Source organism: Poecilia formosa, unplaced genomic scaffold (genome assembly GCF_000485575.1).
Source record: "Poecilia formosa unplaced genomic scaffold, Poecilia_formosa-5.1.2 Scaffold25, whole genome shotgun sequence".
In the NCBI taxonomy this organism is placed as follows: Eukaryota; Metazoa; Chordata; class Actinopteri; order Cyprinodontiformes; family Poeciliidae; genus Poecilia; species Poecilia formosa.
Window position 1 is genome coordinate 2562661 of NW_006799964.1, and position 24860 is coordinate 2587520.

The following is a 24860-nucleotide window of genomic DNA, read 5'->3' on the forward strand; positions in this document are numbered from 1 at the left end:
AAACAGCTTCTCCATTGGGTTTGATGTGGCCTCTCGCTGTTGTGGATGTTTTATAAAGATTTTATTTGATCAGATACTTAACATTCATGAGTACAACACGAAACACACACCCACTTTTACTAGTTTTATTTTTTATTATCGCTGTCAAATAAGCAAGCATACATTAAGAGTGTAGTCGTCTTAATGGCAGTGTACAAAAAGTAAGCTCTTAAGCTGGTTTACATATGGCACAAGTCAAAGTAGACCTGAGTTGTTTTAATAATTTTTATGAGCTTTTAACAAAGAAAAATCTAAATAAACACAGCATCAAATCATGCAAAGTATAATAATAATAATAATGATAAACAGTAAACGTGCTTTTTGACATGTGCAGCAGTGGTACTTTACAGAGTTTGAAAGTCAGTTTTGGTTTCATCAGTGTGCGCTGCATATTGCAAAGCAAATACAGTTCCCTTTTAAGTTTCACAATTCATAATGCAAAGTTTTATGTGCAAAAAAATAATATTCTCTTTCACAAAATAAATCTTTAAATTCGTGAAAAATAGCTTTAAGAATCAAAGGAAAATCACCCGGTCTAAAGCCATTTTTACGCCTCCTCGTGGGTCGTCTCCTCGTGGGTCGTCTCCTCGTGGGTCGCCTCCTCGTGGGTCGTCTCCCTCTCTGGCTCGTCGGTTATTTTCTGATATCCTGACCTAAACTGAGAGTACCTCCTCCTTCTCCTAAGGATCACTGCCACTATGACCACAAAGGCTATCAAACCCATCACTCCAAACGCCACTCCTGCCTTTTCCCCACTTGACATCTGATTCATTTCTGGGTTGAACTTTCGAATAAGGTCTGGCATTTCCTCAGGTTTGACAAGTTTCCATAATTTAGTGGGCCCCACCCTGACCCAGCTCTTATCTCCTTCTGTCATCACCATAACTGTGTTGGTGGCTTGCATGCTCACAAGAGGAGATTTAGTAAAAGGAGGGAGGATGATTGGTTTCAGGTCACCCCCTGTAAACAGTCCAGACTGGACGCAGTAAAGAATTTCACAGCCATCGCTAACCGAGGCGAGGTGCTGGCTGAATTTGGGAGGGCATCTACGTTGGTTTTTAGCCAGTGGGTTACCAGACTCACAGCTGAAGAGACCTCCAAATGGGACGGAGTATCTGGAGCCAGTCTCATAGTCGTCACTCACGCAGATCATTTGGCCATCTGATAGAAACTTCACTGGAATGAAGTTTGCAGGGCAGCTTTTGGACTTGGTGATGGGGTTCTCAAAAGAGGTGCCGTAGATTCCTCCGAACAGATACCCTGAGTTTTCTGGAGCTTTTCCATTGACAGAGCACCAGTACGTATTTATTCGAGCAGAGCGAACACGATAGAGATTTTGACAGTTTTGCCGATGACAAGTCTTCAACCACAGGAATCCACATCTATGTTTAACATCATAGCAGTAATTTTCTGTGTAACCCTGCTGCCTCACTTCTGATCGTAATAAAGTTGGGGAGTAAGGTGAGCGACAGGAGTAACCACCTGTTGCAATATTTTTCTGGGCAAGGGTTTGGCAAAGTGGATCTGCATCATTGGTAAGTTTTGTACACTGTTGGTAGACTCCTCCAAAACTAAGGTTGGTGGCTGGACCATCACAGGAGTTGTCATCAACATTGGCCTGAAAGTTGAAGTTCTTGGAACCAATGTCCACACAACCAGGGCGCGTGTTGACCTTGTAGTAGCGATCTATTGCCATACTCACTGTACGAGCCACTTTGCCAACAGTAGGCTGTGGCAGATCAGGAAAAGTGTTTGAGTTTATAAAATACTGGATGGGAAACCCAGAACGATCAATAGCAACCAGATTATTCTTTGTATTTTCTTGCCACTTCTGCAAAGTGATTCCAGGATAAAAAGGTATGCTCCCATGGCTTTGGATGAGGGAGTACTGAATGTTGGACTGATATGTTTTAAGTAATGAGCTTTGTTGGCTGGACTGACTGCTGATATCAAATTTTAGTTTGTCAAAAAAGTTTAACCCGGCCTGAGCTTTAATAGTGGAGGTATCTGAAGAACTGTCTGACACATAAGAGGATCGGAGATAGTCTTCCTGCACCAGAGATGCCCCGGCATCTATACTGGTGATAACATGGGTTCCATAGTCCAGCACCATCTTCTCTGAAAGGCAGTCTGCGTTCCTTGTCTGATTGTTTACAATTGCATCAGCAATGTCTTTGACTTGCTGAACAAAGCGGGAATCCAATGTGAAGTCTGGGTAAGCTTTGACGGTGTAGATGAAGTTGCGAACCTGTTGATAGAATTAAATTATAGATTATATTCAGTTTCGTGATATGTAACTTTTCCTTTATATTTCTATAAATCTGTCCATGTGCCCATAATGAAAATAGACAATCATATTTTTTACCCTCTAACAAACAATATCATTGTTTTTTCTACAACTGCCTGGTAGAGAACACCATGTTGTTTCCCTTTGAGGATTAACCTGCAACACCACTGGTTTAGATCACAACAGATTTGTGTTCAACACAGTCAACGTCTAGAGACTTACGTAACAGAGACCTTGTTGTAGAAAATTATATTTGCTGTTCATAAATGCTCCCAAATCAAATATGACAGATATTAAGGTAAAAAAAAAAAGCCAATATCTAGCTGTGCAAATCTGGTAGAAATCCCAAATAACTTGGTGACATCTGTGTTTCTCCAAAGTAGGACATAAATATGAATTCCAGCTGCATATTCAGAATTTGATTTGAAAAGATGAAATGTTTAAAAGAACGTTGATCATTCTCCTTTTCACTTCATAATCACGCACAGGCTTGCCTATTACGTATATTTTCAGGAATACAAAAATAAATGCACAGAAGATCAAGGGGTCTGAAAATTTTTGTACAGATGTCTGAATATTTATTTATTTATTTATTTATTTATTTACTTATTGTTTAGCACATGAATGTTTTTAGAGTGTTCAAAATACCTGTACTCTGGCTGTAGTCGAAGAATCCTTGACCTGATGTGATTTCATCCTTGTGTTCTCAGAGGAAAACTTGGCATTCAGAACTGAGTAAAAAGATACATCAGCATTTATGGAGTTAGATGTGGTGCTTTTCTGCTCCAGCCAGGAGCTGATTATCTCTGAGTTGGTCTCCACGCCTGTCTCCTTCTGAGGGATGACAAACACCTCATCTGGAATGAGGTAAAGCCCGTCCTCGGTGGTTTGGCACTGGAAGTAGCTGAGGTTCATCACTCGGCCCATGTCCAGGTTCCGAAGGTTGTCCCAGCCTCCTCCTGGCAGGACTTCCAGGGCTGTGAGGGAAATGTTGGTGGAGGCCCGGCATTGTCTGAGCCAGTTGGTCGGACGGCTAACAGGACCGGAGCAGCAGATTTGAAAAAAAGTAAGAGCAGCAAGAAGTGTCAGGACAGACTTCATGATGCCTTTGATTGAAGTGAAATCTGAGGCAACTCTATTGAAGTTCATTAAGTTCCCGCCTCTAATGTGATGATCACATGACTAACAGGAAACACAGAGTTGGTTTGTTTTCACTTCCATTTCTCTTAGGTCTTTTTTAATTATTTTTACAGACTGAAAAATACAAGAAAACAAAAGTTTGATCAAATTTTAAAACAACAATAACAATCTTATGATTTAAGAATTGCTTATTTTGCAGACATTTGCAATTTCTCATTTATTTGTCCAGAACTTAAACAGCATTTAACCCATATTATAGAAGATTAACTAAAGAGGAAACAAATCTCAAGGCTAAATGAACACCACTAACCCCACTCCCCATCACTATTGTAAATGTTTAGCAGATTTACCAGCTGTACTGTCAACAAAGCAATGAAAAGATTACAGTTTCACTGTGAGAAAAGTTCTGCTCAGCGAAATACAACTATTATAAACAATTACTTGAAACTTTTGTCACTGATAAATTGATACAGAATGATATGAGGAAGAATCCTTAACTGATGTGGTCTTTCCTGTTTTCTGTGGTTCTCTAAGAAGTGTGATTTTTAAACAAACATAACAGAACAGAAGCAGAACAATCAACACAAGCGGAACAATCTGTTTAATATAATGGGTTTAACGTAAAAACAAATCTCCCTTGCAGGACAGACAGGTTGTTGTTCAAACAATCCAAACATTTGACTGTAAAGGGAGAATAGACTTAAATCTTCTTTATGTGCAGGTTAGAAAATGAAATATAACACTTTATCTATACTGATGCTATATCTATATCTTGTGATAAGTATTTATAATCTTCCTCATTTAAAAAGGGAACAGAAAGTAGATGTTCAAACACAAGATAAGAGGAAATTATGGTCAACATCACATGAGAGTGCATCAGTGGGAAAGCCCGGTGACTTTCTGAGTCACCACCCAGTCTTCATGTCTGAGCCTGTTGTGGTTCAGACAAGAGGCTCAGGTAAACTTCCAGGTGTTTGTGAGGAATGACCCACCGAGTTAGCAAACACATTTAGAAAAACACTTCCTGTTTGGCAAGTTTCTGTTATTCCCCTGTCTTTGTTGCAGAAAGATGCTTCACAGCAGCAAATTTCAAACCGAGTTGAGAACCTCTCTCTCTCACCCCGTCTCACTTTGCCATCGGTCAAAGCAATAAATTACCAGGCCTTGCAAAAGTTTTCCTACGTTTTGAACATTTCTGCATTCTGTTATGATACAGCAATACATTTTGATGCATTTTACTGTGATTTTTTTTTTTTTTTTTTTTGATGGACCAGCATAAGGTGATTGTGATGTGGAAAGAACACAGTACATGGTTTTCAGAATATTTCACATTTAGATGTGAGAAGAGTGTTGCATTAATAATGTCTTGTACACTCAACAAGCCTCCCTTCCCCATTCCTGAATCAATACTTCACCTCTCACTTGGTGTAGCAGCTACAGCTGCAAATCTTGAGTTAGTAATTTTAAAGTGTTGTGGTCAATTCTCTATTCTACTTAGGTATCGACTTGAGTAGCACATTTCAATTGGTAAATGTCGTACATTTGTACAGTGCTTCATCAAGTCTGAGGACAGATGGAGCAATCATTCAAACTGGTAACCCACCAGTTGTAAGTCTAATCCAACCTCCTGAGCTAACACTGTTATCTAATCTAAAGGATTCCTTTATAAGTCTGGTCTTGCTGGAAGGTGAACCTCCATCCCAGGTTTTAGACTTTTGTTCCATCTGTACCTCCTCCAGAGTTATCATGGGCCACTTTATTGCTTCGCTGATTTATGCTCTCTTTACTCGGCCTATCATTTTAGGTGGGCACCCATGCTAAGGTGGGTCTGCAATCGTGTCATACTCTTTTCATTTTCTTGAATAGTAATCTGTTGTCTGTTGAAATGTAATATGTTGTCTTATTAGCTAACCCTGTGTTGAGCTTCTTCCCAATTCCGCCCTTGACCTTTCTGATGGGTTCAACAATATATGACATCCCAACATACCGTTGAGATTTTTCTTTGAAGGCCTCACTTCTTTACCTAATTGCGACCAGCAGATGGCGACAGTAAACTTTGAGACACTACTCGCATAAAGCTTTCTAATTATGAGCTCAGTTTGACAAAAGAATGAAAGCAAAAAAGAAAGAAAGAAACCAAAAGCAAAAAAGAAAGAAAGAAACCCCATGCCACGTTTTTTTTTAAATCTTTTGCAGTGAAGCTAAAGCTCGTCATAATGTCGAGATAACACGACTCAACCTATTTTTTTTACGACTGCAACTTATAAACCTGAAGATTATGGTCAAGAACAGTCAAGACCAGTATGTACAGAATGACAGTGTTGTGACAACGAGGCAACGTGTTTGGAAAATAAACCTCTTGCCACTTGGCCAGTGGAGCGTTTCTTGGAGTCACACCCTCACTTTTAATCTCCACAAATCTCCTGAAAAGCAGATAATTGGGTTCAGACATTATTTTATCTAATTTCTTCAGCTTACCAGCTGAATGCAAAACAGGCTGACATTTGTATCAGGTTACGGCGGAAGGTGTAGTCATGAGAACTTTACAAATAAAAGTTAAATATACAAAATATACTGCTTACATCTGATTCATGTGTGCTTTTAATTTTTAGTGTTTAACAGTGCAGAAAAAGTGCAACTCCTGAAAATATTAATTATGAGAATTAAGCAAACTCATCTTAAACCCAGCAAGGAAGCCTCTTAAACTGAGGCAAATGAAAGCTATTCTCAGTGAGTCTAATAAACTTTTGTTTACTTTTAAGACAAAATGGTAATATTGCATAATTCTACCTGAACAACACACCTTTGTTATATTACTAAGCAAGTATGTATATAAAGAAACTACATCACACGTCTTAAATAAGAATTTTTCTTTTTTTTTATTTCCAACAATGCAGTTCAGTCTACAACAGACTGTGACAGATGAGAAAAAGAGAAAAAATAGGAGATGTAAGAAAATAGCAAGTTCAGTAAAACAAACTTAGTTTTGTTGAATGCATCTTAGTCCACACCAAGTGAAAGCTCAGGAGAAGAGCCTTCTGGTTCCATTGGAGCCCTCACTTCTTGGCTGCCGTCTTGGTCCTTTTAGCCTTGGCCCTCTTCACCTTCTTGGGGCTCTTTGGCTTCTTTGCCTTTTTGGCCACAGCAGGCTTTTTGGCTTTCTTTGGGCTCTTGGGCTTCCTCTTCTTCTTTGGTGACTTTTTGGTTGCTTTTTTGGTGACCTTCTTTGCCTTCTTCTTGGTCTTTGGCTTCTTCTTCTTCACCACCTTCCTCTTTTTGGGCTTAGGAGGTTTTTTGTTGACCTTTAGGGAGCCCTTGTTCCGGATCAAGACTTTCTTGTTCACCAGACGCTTGATGGCAACAGAGATCCTTGCCTTGTTCTTCACCACATCGTATCCTCCGGCTTTCAGAACCTTCTTCACGGCTGCCAGGGACACGCCACCACGCTGTGCAGAGGCAGACACAGCCTTCAGGATCAGGTCAGACACTGAAGGACCTGACTTCTTCTTGGATTTGGCTTTCTTTTTTGCCGGCAGTGCCCCCGGCAAAGCAATCGCGGGAGAAGACATTGTGGAGCTCCACCTGCAGGTTCAGGTCAGTTGAGGTCAAACACAGGATAGACCGGAAAAATCTTTCTGCTTGTCTGCACCCAAAAGTCAGGCTTTATAAAACCATGATGAGAGCCCTACAGAGGCAGTCCCACCACTACGGCGGGCACCTTCCCCACCCTCTCTGACATGATAAGGATTGTGTTTTCTTCTGCTGGATTTTTCTGTAAAAATATAAAGAAAAGGTTGAATATCTGCATAAATGAATGTTTAAAAAACTGCACATAACGTGTACTACATATATATTCATCCTTACAGTAGAACTGTTTATATTTCTTGCAATTTTAGTCCTTCTTTAGAAGCTGGCAGTTGTCTGATGTCATTTGAAATGTGGATTTTCTACATTTTCTAAAGTTTATAACCCCTGGATAATAGGTTATAAAAATATACGACTAAAGAGTCTAAAAGTGCCGGATGTTTTTTATGTATTTTCCTAAAAGTTATTTTTTATTTCAGTTTCATTTGCATAATTAATACATTAAAAGATGGCCAAAGAAACACAGTTGCCTCCAGGTTGTATTACAGTGATGATTAGAAAACGTCGAACTTCTTCAGAGAGAAGGTATTAAGCAAACATAAACAGAGATGGGTTTCCATGGACAGAGTTAAAATGGGCAATGACAAAAGGAAGAAAATACCTTAATAATATTTAACTCAATGTAGCGGATCGAACCCTGATGAGAACCCTATGGAGACAGTCCCGGCACCGTGGCGGGGATCTTCCCCACCCTCTCTGACAAGATAAGGTTTGTGTTTTCTTTAGCTGGATTTTTCATCAAAAATTCTGAGAAAGAGGTTGCATATGCACATAAAACCACATTTAAAAAAATTCACACAATGTTTTCTTCATTAATATCTATTTTTGATCAAGACTTACCGTGGTTGATAGCAGCTTTTTGGTGTCTTTATGAGGTGGCGGTTTTCACATGTCTATTCAGATAATCATTTTGGACCATTTCTAAGGTTTATTACCTCTAACCAATCAAGTAGAAAGACTTCTAAAAAAATAATCTTGAAGGGTGTGATGTGTTTGACATATTATCCCACGATTTCAGTTTTCTTTCGGTATTTTTTGCTTACTGGATTGATTGAAAGATGATCAAAGAAACACAGTTGATTCTTGTAAGGTGAAGAAATGAAGAGTGTCGTGATACTTTTTCACAGATGACAACATCTCAAACAATCGGAAATAAACACTTTTGTTGTGATTGGATTATGCGAAAAATAAATAAAGAATAAGTGAATAAAATAAATGATGAATAAAAAATCATGTATTATGCAAAAAACCATAATGAGGACCATATAGAAGCAATCCCACCGCAGCCCGAAGTGGCGCCTCTCTAACATGATAAGGAGTGTGTTTTCTTCAACTGGATTTTTCTGTAAAATTTGACAAAAAGCTTTACGTACCTTCTTATAAGCACATTGTAAAAAATCCATACAATATCTACTTCATATAGCTATAATTACATTAAAAACCTATTTGAACATAGAAAACGTGTCTTGATTCTATACAAGCTGGCAGCTGTCTAATGCCATTTCAGACATGCATTTTAATCACTTTACAAGGTTTTTGACCTCAAAATAATCATGTAGAAAAAATACAAACTAAATTGTCTTTAAGCTTGTGATCTTCTTTGTATGTTGTCATAAAATATGTGGTTTATTTAGTTATTATTTGCTGAATAAATGCTTTGAAAAATGATCAAAGAAACACAGCTGCTTGCTCAGTAAGCTTAAATCATGACAAAACAAAGTCACTTTTTTGCAGATAAGAAAATTGTTCTCATGTCTAAATGAAAATGCTTTTGAAGGGCAGTATGATGCTTGGTGACAAAAAAACCCCTTCATGCTGTGTAAATATTGATTTGTGAATAAATCTAAAATGAGAACCATATAGAGTCAGTCTCAGCACCACAGGGGGGACGTTCTTCATCTTTACTGACAATAAGATTTGATTTCCTTCTCCCAGATTCAGAGAAAATATTTGAGTACTCGCATACAAGAGCATTAAAATACAACGGTTTCCAATTTTTTCCATCCACATTTTTTTTTTTTTTTTTAATATTTTAAAATCTGACAGATTTGTTGTGTCTTTGCAAGCTGGTAGTTGTTAGACATGATTTCAGATGTGCATTGTATAACATTTATATTGAGTTTGACCTCTAAATAATCAAAGATAAATGATTATTAGGTCATGTTGAACAGTTTAATGTTTTTGACATATTGTTTAAAGTAGTTGTTCAATTCCAGTTTTATTAATTAAATTAATTCAATTTAATATAGAAAAAAATACTGTAAACACCATAATAAGTAAATGTGTTATGCATGAAATGTATAATATGTGTCTGTCTTCACTTTTGGAGGGAAGTGGATCTGAGCCAGAATAACATTATCAGCCAGCAATGGAGGGTGGGTAGAAAAACGAATTCAAGATTATTTTCCCGGGTTCTCCCTCCCCAACCAATTTAATCAGAGGAGTACACAAATTGACTAAACACAATTCCTTTTTCCGCTTTCGTGACCCAAACATCTGTGTGTTTTCTCCTGTCCTGACCTTTCAGTTCACTAGAACTTCAAGAGTTTTAAGAGACCTTTGCACTTTTGAATTCTTACTTAATTCTGGATGTACTCACAACTATTAAATCTAATGCAACAGACTCATCTGAATAATTACTTATCTTTTCCAGATTTTATTTTAAAATGGGAAAAAAAATAATAGTAACACAACAGGCACAAAGCCTTTTAAAAATGCAGTGGAAATACCCTTACTATTTATTGTAATAGACAGTATTGCTTTCTATTGTGGAAAAAACACTTTTATTGAAAATGATGAATTGCTTTAAGAAGTCAAAGTATGTATATGCAAACTGTGAAAATGATGTTTTTATCACGACTGTTTCTCAAGTGACAGATTACATTAAAAACGAGATCATTAACAGATAAACTCACTATAAGCAACAGATAATATTTCTCCCATTCAAACCGCTCAAACTAAACAGATATATATTCTCCCGCTCTATCTTATCGTGTCTTTTTCTGCACTGCTGAGAGATAGCAAGTTTGCAAGTGTGTGCATGAGGGAGAAGATTGGCAAATATCCTGCTGCCTCCTGCGGTGCACTGATAGCGCCTCCTGCAGTTGCATTCAAAGGTGAATGCTCAAAAAGTCCAGCATCAGACTGCAGTTCTGCTTTATTCCTGTCAGTGGCGACTCAGTGCTGATGTTGGAGCAAATTAGTCACAATGACAGATGTTTAGAAACAGAATACGTAACTGTGCCAAAAGAAGAGAATTTGGTCTTACAAGTTCAAGTTAAAAGTAGACATTTATTTTAAAATCTCATTTTTATTGTCTCATTTAATAAAAATGAGACAATCGACAAACAATATCTGACTAAACAAGCCCTGCTTCTTCATCAAAGTTCTTTTTACCAGAGGTTTAGTAAATGGAGCCTACCTCCCTGCCAGCATGCCTAGGTGGGCCGCAAATGGGGCAAAGGAGGGCAGACCAGATGGGTCCCGTATGGGTTTGTCCGCGGGTTCCATGTGGGCCACCGCAATGTAGGGCCCATGTAGGCTGTGGCCCTACATGGGCAAACCCATGTGGGGCCACCGTGGAACCCATGGACAAACTCATATGGGACCCATCTGGTCTGCCCTCCTTTTCCCCATATGGGGCCCACCTAGGCATGCTGGCAGGGTTGTGCATCATTCAGTCCTTGTATAAAACCTAGTATAAATTCAGAAACTGGGCAAAGTTTTTTTTATTTTTCATCTATACTTTTAACAGAAATGAAAACTTTGCAAATGTATTTACATGGTGTTTTTTTGTGAATATGAACAACACTAAATTATTTGAAGATTATAATGTGATAGACCCCCAATCTGAGCAAACCCCAAAAGTCAGATGCAATAATGGCAAGATTTGTGTGCCCACTCTGCATCTCCTTGGTGCTGCTCGATACAGTCAACCGTATCAAGTAAACAAGTTAGGCTTAGTTAAAAAATACATTTATGGATGGAAATATTTAAAGAAAGACTACTGGTTTATTGGACCTTCAGGATTTTATAGACAATTTCTTAGGAAAGACATAGGGTCATGTACAAGGGGACATTTTGACCCGACATGCATGATGTGCAGATCTTCTCAGCGATCAATCTACTGTATGTTGAACTAATTAAATATAATTTTGGGGATAGGATACCAAAACTATCAGGATATGTTATCCTGAATGCACCATAGTGTGTTTAACATGGCTTGAAGGTCATTCTACAAATTAGTTTATGTATAAAATGTTCTATTAATTACCGTATTTTCCGCACTATAAGGTGCACCTAAACACCTTCAATTTCCTCAAAATCCGACAGTGCACCTTATAATCCGGTGCGCCTTATATATGGACCAATATTGAGCTACAAAAGGTCTAGCAACTACGGTAAGCAGCCGACGACTTTATTTTCCCCGTAGAAGAAGAAGCACGCGGCGCATGCTAGGATAGTTGTCAGAACGCTGGTTTGTAATCTATTGATAAAGTTTGGCTGACCTACCTACCTACCGACCGTCTAGAATCAGGTCATCTGCAGGTCATTTTAGCACCACGTTCTCCACGAACATGCTGTGCACGAACGGAGAAGGGTGGCCATCGTCCGGCCACACCCCGGCCCAGTCAAAGAAGGTTATCCTTGCCGACCGGAGTTGGACTGTTTTGTTGACATTCTTAGTGCAGCTCCATCTAGTGGATGCATAACGTAACTCCAGCCTCTACTGTAGAGTCTATTCTATGCGCCTTATAATGTGGTGCGCCTTATATATGAAAAAAAGTTTTAAAATAGGCCATTCATTGAAGGTGCGCCTTATAATCTGGTGCGCCTTATAGTGCAGAAAATACAGTACAAAAGGCAGATAGAAATCACATCCAGAGTTTGAATGCCTATGAAAACATTTGTTCAGAGATAAAATAGGTCAGGCCATTTACTTCTCTAATTTAGTTCTTAAAAAACTGTAAGCATTAAAATGAACTTTGTCCAGCCTATCTGACTTGATTTGTCTCCAAAATATCTTACACTTTTGAACACTTTCAACTTAGAGCCTCATGCCATCATGACTGACATAATAACCCCAGCTGTGTAAAATCATCTTTATGATGCTCTTGTTTAATGACTAACACCCTCACAATTTTCTTGTGAAACCTCTTTACTTCATATAAGTGGGAGAAATATCATGATAGCACAAGAACTGGTTTAGTGGTGTCTCATATTTCAGGTACCCTGTATTAAGCTTTGCAAGTCAATAATAAAGTTGACCAGTTGGATAGAGTTTGACTGTCTCTTCTGCTCACATGTCTTAAAGGTCAAGATCCTAAAGCTAAGGGAGATCAGTGAGGACAGACAGTTGATAAAAAATTCAAAAGAATAATGTGGAAAACATGGGTTAATCATAATAAGTGTCATCATGGTTGAACTGGAGTAGTATATATTTACCATTCACACAACATGCCAAAGTAAAACGACATATTTCCAGACCAGGTTTCAAACCCAGGACATTCTTTCTACAAGAGAAAGGTGTTATTGACTTGCCCAACAATGCAGCACAATACTACGATCATTGTTTCATATGTACAGATAAGTTAGCTCAGGAGCTAAAAAAAACCCCAGCAGAATTAACCACATGCTGAATTATCAGAATTACTGTAGGAGTGAACTGCTTTGTGATCCATAGAATATACAGACAGGACAACCGCTTAAGTCAAAAATGTTGTAAAAACTGGAAAAAAATAAATAAATAAAATAAAATCTAGAAAATGTACCCTGGAAAAGTATTGCAGTTTGAAGTGGAAAAAACCCTTGAGTAGCTATATTAAAAAGTGAAAATGGACTGAAGATAAACAATGATTTTGGAGTTAAAACTAGATAAAAGGTCATTCAGTCCTAATTCCAGTGAATTAGTTTTTTGATGTCATAACTGTACCACACAGTAACACATACTGAGTCAATCATCACTGAGTGATTGACTCAGTATGAGTGACTCAATCATCAATAGTCAGATTATTCTTTCTGTGAAGTATCATCTCACAAGAAACATTAAAAACGACTAATCTAGGGCATTTATGTTGAAGATTCCTGACTTTGTGGCTGTTGTTGTTTTTTTTTATTTTATTTTATAAAGATAAATAAAGCTAATTCGCTAACAAAATGTTTCCCCTGGATTGTAACAATGCTCTGTTGTTCAATCTCGAACAGTTGCCTCAGTGACCCCTCCCCTACTCCAGAATCCCCTTACAGCAGTCATGTGACCATGTGATTTCAGCCTTTCAGTCGGCGCAGTCAGCCAGTGAGAAGGAAACTTGTGACTGCGGTAGAAGCAGCTGGAGCGTGGCCTTTCACTGCGAGATTAAAGAAAAGGGAAAGAATTTACAGGACAGCTCTCCTTCAGTCTCCTCAGCTCCGTCTGACAACATGGACTGCGGCATTTGTACGTCCAAGACCATCCTGCTCTTCCTCAGCTTGGTGTTCTGGGTAAGTGTGTCTTTGTGTGTGGGGCGGGGGGTAAATTTGCACCTGCTAAGGTTTGAATGCGGACTATTCGGGGAGAAACCAGAAGCAAATATGAACCGAGTCTATTTACTTTACAACAGCCGCGTGTTTTATTTTTATTAATGTAATTATTAGTAGGTAGGCTTCGCGTTTACAGAAATCAAAGTTGCTTTGATAAACATCACAGTAGGGTGTGAGCTTTAGTGGACAGTAACTTCCTTATTTCTGCTCACATAGGCCGGATGTGGAGTTTTTTTTTTCTTCTGGGGAGATTTAGAGGAATCTATGAGACTTCCCACCCCGTCTAACATTTCCAGTAATTCTGCTTCACCTGTTTCCATGTTTAGACAACAGGCCATTTACATTTGTTTTAACGTAAACACTTTGGTCCGCTCTGACTAGCTCCCCCGATGGTTTATTTTTTTATTTTTTGAGCAATAAGCTAAATAGATTTTTGAGACAATTTGCAACGGAGGCCTGTGTAATTACGTTACTGTCTGATTTACCCGTCTGTGGGGGAGAAAACACTGATACTGCCTGCTTTCATCTTAATACCCGCCTCCATGTTGTGACTTCCTTCTTTCTCCATAGTCTGTCTCGGTTTTCTCCGGATCACTGCCCTGGTAGGCCTTTCGCTGAAGTCTAACTCAGCCTGCATGTAGAAGAGATGTAAAGAAAGGTTTACCGGCGACTGGAAACTTGAAAATTTGATTTGTCTCAGTGTAGATAATAGATAACCACTTCAACATTGCGCTAATAAAAAAACCCTTTTCCGTGTGGACACTCTCACTAAGGGAAGAAGACTCAAGCTACTTGATATGTTCATAACATTAAGGAAATATAAGAAGCTATTTAAAATGGAGCTGCCTTTTCTATATCGGGACACATATTTTTTTTAATTTTAGCTCCTGAAGAGTGAGAACGAGCACAACAGTTAGCAAATAAGAGGGAGGCTGAGAAGAGAATCAATCAATCAAGTTTATTTGAATAGCACATTCAAATAAATGTGCTATTCATATCCACATAAATGTGCTGCCTTGTTGTTTCAGCAACAAGGCAGTTCAAAGTGCTTTACATCATAAAAACACAAAAAATACAGTCATAGAAAACAGTCAACATAATAGAAAAATTGTCCTATTTTTATTCTTTTGAGCGTTCAACCTGCATCTATCATGGAATATGCTGAATTTAGAAATGCTGGCAGCTTCAGGGTTATAATAAAGGGGATACACACAAAACTATCTGTATTACTGTCTCAGTAATGCTAGCCATGCTAACCACTCATAAGCTGTGAGTGGAGTCACCAGCTCAGAATTTGGCCACAAAATTCTGTTCAATGCCTACATAAGAGGTACGTGTTTTCCTGTTTTGTTACAAATCAGCAGCGGTCATCTCTGCATATGGAGCAAAAATGTCTAAACTTCAGCCCTCAAGCAGGATCATCCTTACTTTTAAAAACACCCAGAAGTTCTGTTCGGGAATCAGTCAAACTTGGTTTTGTTTTGTCAGCTGTTTCCAAGAATCAGGAACAACGCCGTTTCATTTGGGGTTGTCCAAGTGTTAGGATTTGCTCAAGACGTAAAAAAAAAACTTACACAAAACATTAACTACTGTCCAAGACTTGATTTAAAATGTTAACAATGTCACTTAAAATGGCTTTATGAAATAATGACATGTCATACAGACGTCTAATTTTAGTGTTTTTATGAGACCAAAGTTAAACATTAAGTCAAAGTTTTGCAAGGACAAGAGCTGAAGTGATCAGTTGTTCTTCTAATTTTAAAAACATTCATGTGGAATGTGGTCCAGTGACTACAGATCCAACAAGTTCTGCAAGGAACTCTCCAAAAATTATCGCCACAGATTAAGAAACATAACCTCAGACAGGCTTTCTCAAATTTCACCGAGGCGACGCGGCGTGTGAACGCCATATGTTGTGTAAACATCTTTGTGCTGCATCATAGGCACAAGATCAGATTTTCTGGGGAAACGAGGGGATGAGGAGCACAGGAAGAGGTGCAGGGATCAGGGATCTTGTGACTGGGGAGTGATTAGAGAACTGAGTCATGAGACCTAAGTCCATGTAAATTATTGTTAGACTACAGATAACACATCTGTACATATAAAAAAAAGTAGTCAAACAATAAAAGAGCTGTAACGTTAAAGAGGAAGTAATACTGAAAACAGCTCTGATGGTGACGAATACATGAAAGGGAAGTTTGATTTTATTTTTGTTGTCTTGCCTTTTGCATGATTTTTAACAGGCAAAGTCAAAAAGAGCCCATCGCTCGTAGTTATTTTTCATATGACCAGAGTTCTTGCTTAAGAAACACCACACTTGAGTTTGTTTATTACTTTCTTCTACTGCTGTTTTACTTCTTTTATCAGTGACTCAGATTTAAATCAACTCAATTTCAAAGGGCAAAGGGAAATTGGGCGTGTCAACAAAAAGATAAATGCTTTACCTTTGCCTCTAAAGCTGCCCCACTTCTTTTTTTTTTATCTAGGCTTAACTCACATTGAACTTATATAAGCAAAGCTTGTCTTAAAGAGATATGAAGTTGTTCAGTATGTGCAAAGGAGTAACTCATGCATGGTGTCTTATGATTGGTGATGTCAGTGCTAAACAATGATAAGGTTGTGACTTTGTCAACCTTTTAACCCAGGAGTGATCACATGATTTCATATCGCATGACGTACAACAAAAGGAAATCTTTTCAAACAAGACTTTACTGCTTTGCTCTTATTTTACAACCAAATGCATATGTGTGTTATATCTGTAATATTTCTCTGTTATATGGACAGAACAAATGACTTTAGTAGTTTTTATTTATTTATTTTTTTAACCTTTGCTACATTTCTTATTTCTTATCTTCAATAACATATCTGAATTACATCAGATATGCTATTGAAGCACAAATTAATTAAATCAGGACAAATACTTTAGAAAATAGGATTAACGTATTTACCCGTCAGACAGAAAGAAGCGAGTGACTCTATTACTTATCTTCTTGAAATGTATCATTGTCTTTTCAAGGTCTGAGCTTTTTTCCTTTTGCTATAACTGTGTTTACAAGCAATCAATAAAGTTACAAAGTCCAGCTTCCACGTCAGAGGGAGTTTTTCTCATCCACAGATTGACCCAGTTTTCTCATCTGCCTCCCCGTCTGTCTGAAGTCTAGTGGACCACAGTGCCTTATAGTTTTGCCTCGTATCTGTATAATAATGTTTATGGCATGCAATGAGGAGAGAGTCTGCACCATACTCTGATGGTCCTTTCAAATACAGCAGGTTTTGTCTCAAATATATGGCATATCGGGTAGAGTGAGGAGCAAACAAGTATTTAATCATAAATGCAAAGTTTGGACAGACTGGACTTTTGAGCCAGTTGGCCTCACAGAGACAAGAGCTTAGAAGCAGTGTGTTGTATCTGACAGACTGTAAAATTGTGGGTTTTTAAATATTAAACTGTGCTCATGGCTGCAGCATGTTAGATTAGTTACTGTATTGGGTTTGTGTAGGAGTTATGCTTACTCTTACTTTCAAGTTGTTGCTTTTATGTGTAGATGTGGCAACAAGATATTGTTTTTTAAACGGGAGAAGTTGATTATTATCTCAAACTTAAGCAATACCTGAACTATGACCCCAACTATGTCTGGCCTTTGAAGAATGCTGCCAAGTAAAGATGTAAAAAGCAGAGCTACAAAAGCAAATTAGTTGAATTAGCAGTGCTTTCCAACAGCTGACTGTGTCATACAAGACATGTTGCTGTGAAATATTGTCGTCTCTGCCTGGATTATTAGCTGTTAGCTGTTATTAGCTGTTAGCAGACAGTCATGAGATTATCATACAGCAGCAGTGTTTAGTCAGACACTTATTGGGACATATGGCAGGACTGACTGCTGCTGGGTAGCCTTCCTGCCCACAGCCATAGATAATGACTCTTTGAAGAGAGTTACGACATCACTTAATTTCCCCAACAGGATAAATAAAGTATTTATTTAGAAAATAAATAATGCTACTGTGGTTTTACTAAACTGTGCCACAAACTTGTTCACTCAGACGACAAAATGTTTCTCTTTGCCTCGCAGGGTGCCGGAGCAGCGTTGGCCTACGTTGGCGCCTACATAATCATGAGCTATAAAACCTTTGACAGTTTTGTGGAGGACAAGCAGTCTCTGATCCCCGCCGGCATTATCATCATTACCAGCGTGGTGATGGTCGTCATCGGCCTGGTGGGATGCTGCTCCACGCTCAGAGAGTCCAAATTTGGCCTTGGCTGTGTAAGCATTTGTCCTTCTCTGGATCTTCTCAATGTTTGTTCACTTGGCTGGAAGGGAATAGATTTTTAAATGCATGTTTTGCTCATTTTGGGCATAATTTATTTTTTCACAATGCTTAACAATTTCGACATTCTAATTTCTTTCAAATGTTTCCCCTTTTTTGCAGTTCTTTCTGGTTATCGTGATAGTCTTTGCAGCTGAAGTGACTGCTTTGGCGTTTATCTTCATTTACCAAAGCAAAGTGAGTCAAAATAACGCAATCTCACCATTTTGTAAATGTATTTTACTTTAGTTCCGATTGTTGAGGTTACTTTTTCTACTTTTTATCTTGCAGTCAGCGCAGATAAATCAGGAGCTGCAGCGCTCGATGAATGAAACCTTTACAAAGTATGGAGACAGTCTTGACACCAAAGCCGTGGATGATCTGCAGTCTCAGGTTTGTCTTCCTGTCCACATATCTAGGCTTGTTTTCTCAGCTCTACTTTCAAACGCATCCTTTTTGCTCTGCGTCCTCTCTCCCACCCATGCGGTTTCACTTCCTCCCTTTGTTCTCTCCGTTTGCATTTCCTTCTTCTGGGAAGCCATATTAGTGTTCATGAATAATTATTCTTATTGAGCCTCCCCAGAATACCTTATCTGGACTTTTAATCCAGATAAGGTATTTAGGCAAGCAAGATGTAAGGGTGCACTGATCAAAAATAAATATGACTTGACTGATGATCTCTCTGTTGCTTCACAATTGTGTCAACATAGGCAGAAAAAATATTTGTGCCCCATTTGCAATACTTATCTCAGTTGTTTGTCAAAAACGGTAATGCATGACCTATGGAATCTTTGCTTACATAGTAGAAGTAAGTACATACAAATTAATTTTCTTTTGTCGTTGCAGTTGAAGTGCTGTGGAGTCGTCAACTACACCAGCTGGCACAACACCCCCTGGTACCAAAAAAACAAAACCATACCTCAGTCTTGCTGCATAAACAAAACTCAGTGTGACGGCACCACAACAAGCCAGTTTTATCAAGAGGTAAATCAAACACAATCTGTACAATCCACAAGTTTGCATGTAGTCATTCCTGATTGTGCCCTTGCCTGTCTCTGAATTATGCTTTTTTTTTTTTTTTCTCTATTTTTATTTTTTTTTGACATTGCAGATTGGACCAAACTTTATCTTGTATTTTGAAAAAGTATTTTCAGTAGTTGTACACTTTAACATAAAATAATTAAAGTTACTACTAGAGTTGCAAGAGTCAATATTGAAATTGATTTCTGACTTCTGTGTTTTGTTTTTTTTTGTTTGTTTTTTTTTTGTAAAGCTGTGACCCACTGATTCAGGCTTCTTTTAAAAGCACAGTTGCTAAAAAGCTGTTTTACATATTCAACTGTCGTTAGCATCTTATGTATGTGATTAATGAAGTTAGCATCAGTAAACAAACGACTGTGTATTCTCTACTACAGAATGCTGAGCCTTATATTTACAGCCAATAATTCCAGATTGTACTTGTTCAACCTTCCTGTTACCTATTGAATGTTTTGCTCTCTCTAAACGGCACACCTCTACACCATGGCATGCTCTATCTTAGAATATACCATTCTTCTTCCAACTTAATTTTGGAACTCCTTAATCATACAGACAACTCAACATCCAAATATTTTAGTTGCCACCGTAGACTACGAGCACTTGGATACGTCTCGTTTTCTCCAAATATACCCCCACAAACACTGATTTTGCATTTCTATCCAGCCAGTTGACAATCGGGGTTGGTTGAACGCTTTCCGATTTGAGTCTCCAGCTCATTTACCTGTGCAGATCTCTTTTTAGGTATCTATGACTCTCTTTGGGTAGATTCTAATATGAACTCATTGTCTTTGTTTTTTTAGGGGTGTGTGGTAAAAGTGGAGAAGTTCCTGCATGATGTGTTGAATTATGCCATGCTGGTCATTCTTGGGTTTGCCATCATCAAGGTAACCTACAGTTCATCTGTGAAATTAGCTTTAATATGCACACTGGTATACAGCATGTTTACACACAAAAATCGATATTGTGCCTTTTAAGTACTTTGATTTGTTACCGTATTAATGATGATTTCAGATGTCAGCGATTTCAGATGTCAGCTTGTCGGTATTGAACACCATCCATACTGGAAGTACTCCAGAATGGAAGTTGGCGAATTAAATAGCACGCATCTCAAAAGCCTCATGTACAATACCAGCTCTGTCAACATCTACTCTTAAAACAAAAAGGGGCCATTGTGGCATTCTCCCAGTCATTTACAGCAGTTACACACTCCGCTGATCAGATTATGCTTTTCAAAGAGATTTTTCTTCCAAGAAAGGCAAACTCCAATTACCTCAAGCATAAAAGATCTGAATGAAATGTTCCCCTTATTACACATCATGTTGTCAGTTTTAATGTGGTAAGGTAGGATTGCCAAAATCATTTCCATCTGATAAATGCTTTAATAATGAGCAATAAAACATTTTAGATAATGTTTTATTACTTTCTTCTAATACACAAATAACCCCCTCCCTCTCCTGTGTCGTTGCAGTTCTTCGGGATGCTGAGCGTCTGTGTGATAACCTGTAGAAGCAGTCGGAGGAGTGGCTATGAGCCTCTGTATGCCTGAGACGCTTCCTAGACGTCCCTCCTCATTTTCCTCAAAGGGGTCTGCAGACTGCTTCCTCTGCACTCTAAACAACAATCAATTCCTTCTACAAATCTAAAGTTTCTCAATAATTGTACCTGCAAGTCTTGCCATATTCTGAAGGGGATCATATGACAGCATGCCTCCTCAGACTGTAACAAACTTATGTGTAGCTCCATCCATGTAGGTTTATTGTCTTGAGTGCATCTACTTTCAGTTCACTTTCCATGACGTAGAGCTACTTGTGCTGTCTATATGTCTCTTTGCAAGCAAATTGAGAAATGGAGTCTGTCTGAAATGCTTGAATTTGTTTGAACTGTTTACTGAAAGCCTTACTTGCCCGATGCAGACTCTCCCAATAGATGTGATGTAAAGAAAACCGTCTGACATTGAGGCCTCGTCTTTTACTTGTTTATCTTTAACCCTTCTCACTCTTCTGCATCGTGTAGATAATCCTTCAAAGGACATTATTCTGTGAATGTACCTTAGTAAATGACGTCATTATATCTTTGAAGTTGTTTGCGATAGTTTACCAAAGGGTTTTATTGCCTTATTTAGGGATCTTAAAGCAAACTGAAGGGGGGGAAATAAAACCATGCCTTTCTCTGGTGAGTTAACTGTATGGAGAATCATGATATGTTTATTATATTTCTAAATTAAAAGGGTAAATATTTCACAATGTTGTTGGTGTTTTGTCTCCACTAAATGACTATAGATTTTACTTAAAAATTGTATTAAAAAAAAAAGAAAACTTGTTGCTTCCAAAAAAAAAAAAAAAAAAGAGTATGCACACAGTTTCTTGAGCGTGACCCACAGTGTTTATCTGTAACCTCCTGACTCGACTGATAAGAGACCCACATGGTGGCGCAGACAGATGATGACTATTCATCTTACATGAGCTCTGTCACCGTTTACAAAGATTAAAAAAAAGAAAAATACAAGTTGCATTCTAGAACTTGGCATTCTTGGAGTTTCCTGAGCAGTCCACAGTCAGACTTCATTGGAAGCACAAGTCAGCCAATTAGAGGAGCTGCCAATGCAAGAGTTCAGCAAGCTTTAGTTCATTTGAATGTGCAGACTGTCACTGTGTTGTATCCCACTCATATTTACAGGACCATGTGGTAACATCCTTCTATTCAGTACATTACATAAATTATTGATCTCTAACTTTTAGTCTTGCTCTTCTTAATATCTCTGGCCTTTGATTTTAATTTCACTTCCTGATGTCAATCTTTACATTTGTGCATTGATGAGGATTTTGTAAATCGACTCTATTGAACAGAACAGCTTGAATAGGATGAGTTTTATTATTCTGTTTCATGAAAGCATTTAACCCATGCTATCACTTAACATTAGACTAGTCGTAAATCGTAAAACTTAAAAAGAAATTTAAAATCTGACCAGTTTTGAAATGAGTTGCAGTAACAAAGAGAATCCAGTAGGGGGTGCAGCAGAGCCAAAACTCACTTTAGAGCCGGTAGGGCTGTGCTTAGTGAACTCGAAGTCAATTAAACGTGGGAATATGACAACGCAAAATGTAAGGTTTTTTTCTTCAACAAAACAACTTACGAATATACAGTTTTACATATTTGTTTTGCAAAGTAACTTATACATGTTTGTAACAAATGATCACTCAAAGTATATTTCAGCTACCTGCTGATTTCTTCACAATTAGCTTTATTGGCTAAGATTTGAAGGGATTGTAAAATAAAGTAAATAGAAGAGTTCATGAGAGATTCAGAAGACGAGGGATAGTTTGGAGTCAATCCCCATCACTTCCAAAATTGACAATGCCAGCTTTAATTAAGATTTCATGCCTGCCCAACTGACCGCTTGACCAGATGAGAAACGCCACAGGCCCACTGATGCAGGTCAGCTGAAGTTTATCATGACTTTCTGGACACCTCAGCAAGGCCACAAGTTAGTGGCCCTGGGGCCACACTGCAGTGATGAAGTAATTAATGCAGAAAGAAAACAGCTAAGTATCGATTGCCGATGCTGCACAGGACTGTAAGATATATTTTTCCGTGGGCAAACATTCATTAACAAACTATTCCTTTGTGTACAATTAATCTATTTGTTGTCTACACACAATCTATATACTATGTCTTAAAATCATCTTACAGAAAACCAAAATAGCTTCCCAAATTAAATGTAAATCGACTATATTGATTTGAAAGGGAATCTCTTGCTGTAAAACTTGAGAAAATCCAATCCAAATACTAATAGTGATTTTAATCAAACTTTAAATTAATTTGATACTTAATTTGCTTTTTTCTGTATTTTTTCCCCTGGAGCTTCTTGGAGTTTTTTTTTTTTTGTTTGTTTGTTTCTTTATCATTTCATGCATTTCTAATCTTGAAAATGTTTTATAACAAAACATGTCTTAAAGCTAGAAATGAACAGATTTAGGATTTGATTTACGCCAACATGGTTCAGGCACTGAATTTGGCATTGTAACTCTTTTTATTCCCTTATGATTCAGTCCTGCACACCTACAGATGTGGCCTCCTTTTCCTTCCCACTTTGCGACATCAGCTCACAGGGAAAAATGCTCTTCACAGACATGCACAGACTGAGCCAGATGCCATCACCGACCTCTAATTTATTTATTTCTGTTCCCACTTACGCTGGGATCTTGTGAAGGGAAGTAACCTGAGGAGGGGACGACTGCAGCGCCGCTGCACACTTTGTGCTGAAGGGAGATAAACAAAAGGGCAGGATCACAGTTTTGTGTGTCTTTGCACACATCTGAGCACGTTCATATTCAGAATTCCTTTGTGGCACGCACAGCTGCACTGAACACCTTCCCTGGATTTGCGTCAAACCGGGTAGTTTTGTTGTAAATCTCCCAGCATTTAGATCAAACAAGCATCAAAATCCTTGCTCTGGACAAAGAGATTGAAGAGAATCACCTTGTGATCTTGTTTTTGACATATTTGGCGTAAAAATATTGCGCCTGTTTTATTTTATTTTTTATTATTCCAAAAGAGAATAGCAATGGCATTTTTGATAAGTGTTTAATTCTTTCTTCCTTTTTTGTTATTTTAATGAGATTTTTCACAAAATAATAATCACACACTGCCAAGACCTGGAACAATCCCTCCTATTACATGCAGCCAGTGCGAGTCTGTTTCTGGAAATAGCCACCCACAGCTGACACTGTGATGTTTCCATTTGTCAGACGCTATCAGTGTTAATTAGAGAGGGCAGCCACAAAAGAGGAACAGAGCTACACCAGAGACACTGAGAACAAAGACTGAAACAGACCAGAGTCACAGCATCATCCACATTTCCTCCAGCTGCACCGACCTTCTGACCTTTAGATAAGACCTCATGTCACATTTATGCTTTATTCTCTGTTTCCTTTTCAGTTCTCTCCACTCTATTTTCTTTACCAGTTCCTCGTTTACAGGTTTTTTTCTATTTCTTTTGTTGATTTATATCCATGATTTTCTTTGTTGGTATTTTGTTAATTTGTTTGTATTTTGTTAATTGTGTTTTGTTTTATTATGCAAAGCACTTTTAGCTTTAAATTTTGGACTATTCATCGTTTCCTCCACTTTGACAAAACCCCATATCCACCTGAACAGAGTGAAAACCCACAAATAAAAATTCAACTGACTGCTTAGATGTTTTTAGAGTGTTTAAAGTGTTTCAGTGAGTCCAAACCAATGTTACATGGAAATTTTGCCAATTCTCTTTTTTTTAAACAGATTTTAGTAAAAAAATAAAAAAAAATAAAAAAATCATGAGTAGATAATAAAAATATGTTTTGAAAAAGATTTATTGTGGTTTCATAATCAGAGAAAACTGACTTTTTTTTAAAAGAGGCATGCACATTTTTAATCTCCACTGTAAATTAAGTGAAAGAATGCAGCAATCTTTCATTTTGAATTTATCTTTTGGGGGAGAGAGAGGTTTTGTGACTCTCTTGCTGTCATAGAAGACGAGAATAAACTGACATCGACAGAAGCATCTAATGATTTTAAAACTACATTCCATTTGTAAACCAGTTTTACGTTTTCCCGATGCAAAGATCTGAAAGAAGCTGCGCACCGGGAGAATTATGAGCCAGCCAGCTTTTCTCTGAGCACATCTGATAAAGGGCAGGTATATAGTGTGAAATAGAAGCAGTCACACCTGCTTATGAACGATATCTATAATTTCAACCCTCTCCTTTGCAAACAAAACCACAAAATCAGAACAAATCCACTGACCAATCCCGCCTTAGCATTGTTTTAACATTCATCAGATCATTGTGGCACATTATTAAGCTGAAGGGTGAACAAACATAAACAGAACCGTTTTTGCTCTGCCGAC

The 24860-nt window shown here is 38.0% G+C and overlaps 3 protein-coding genes across 4 annotated transcripts; 1 reads left to right on the forward strand and 2 right to left on the reverse strand.

Moving 5' to 3' along the window:
• Positions 1 to 112: 112 nt before the first annotated feature.
• On the reverse strand, positions 113 to 24361 carry LOC103135421 (macrophage-expressed gene 1 protein-like). Of its 2 annotated transcripts, XM_016669514.1 has the most exons (4): positions 24351 to 24361; positions 2975 to 3434; positions 638 to 2287; positions 113 to 607 (listed from the first exon to the last, which is right to left on the reverse strand). In XM_016669514.1, exons 2-4 carry the CDS (start codon positions 3425 to 3427, stop codon positions 587 to 589), a joined length of 2124 nt encoding a protein of 707 aa, XP_016525000.1. In that variant the 5' UTR covers positions 3428 to 3434; positions 24351 to 24361; the 3' UTR covers positions 113 to 586. The 2 variants fall into 2 exon arrangements, with proteins under 2 accessions (XP_016525000.1, XP_007548186.1); XM_007548124.2 differs by having other exon boundaries at positions 113 to 2287.
• On the reverse strand, positions 6322 to 7124 carry LOC103135422 (histone H1-like). Its single transcript, XM_007548125.2, has one exon. The coding sequence runs from the start codon at positions 7033 to 7035 to the stop codon at positions 6523 to 6525; it is 513 nt and encodes a 170-aa protein (XP_007548187.1). The 5' UTR covers positions 7036 to 7124; the 3' UTR covers positions 6322 to 6522.
• On the forward strand, positions 13362 to 21206 carry LOC103135423 (tetraspanin-3-like). Its single transcript, XM_007548126.2, has 7 exons — positions 13362 to 13591; positions 17701 to 17892; positions 18059 to 18133; positions 18227 to 18328; positions 18782 to 18919; positions 19774 to 19857; positions 20442 to 21206. The coding sequence occupies exons 1-7, from the start codon at positions 13532 to 13534 to the stop codon at positions 20517 to 20519; spliced, it is 729 nt and encodes a 242-aa protein (XP_007548188.1). The 5' UTR covers positions 13362 to 13531; the 3' UTR covers positions 20520 to 21206.
• Positions 24362 to 24860: the final 499 nt, after the last annotated feature.

What these genes read in the sequence shown, in the direction of transcription:
- LOC103135422 (XM_007548125.2), bottom strand. Translation starts at nt 7,035, where the DNA reads ATGTCTTCTCCCGCGATTGCTTTGCCGGGGGCACTGCCGGCAAAAAAG.
- LOC103135423 (XM_007548126.2), top strand. Translation starts at nt 13,532, where the DNA reads ATGGACTGCGGCATTTGTACGTCCAAGACCATCCTGCTCTTCCTCAGC. An exon ending in TCCTCAGCTTGGTGTTCTGG is followed by an intron (nt 13,592 to 17,700) that starts GTAAGTGTGTCT and finishes TTTGCCTCGCAG; the next exon opens with GGTGCCGGAGCAGCGTTGGC. An exon ending in TGGATGATCTGCAGTCTCAG is followed by an intron (nt 18,329 to 18,781) that starts GTTTGTCTTCCT and finishes TTGTCGTTGCAG; the next exon opens with TTGAAGTGCTGTGGAGTCGT.
- LOC103135421 (XM_007548124.2), bottom strand. Translation starts at nt 3,427, where the DNA reads ATGAAGTCTGTCCTGACACTTCTTGCTGCTCTTACTTTTTTTCAAATC. An exon ending in CGACTACAGCCAGAGTACAG is followed by an intron (nt 2,288 to 2,974) that starts GTATTTTGAACA and finishes TTCTATCAACAG; the next exon opens with GTTCGCAACTTCATCTACAC.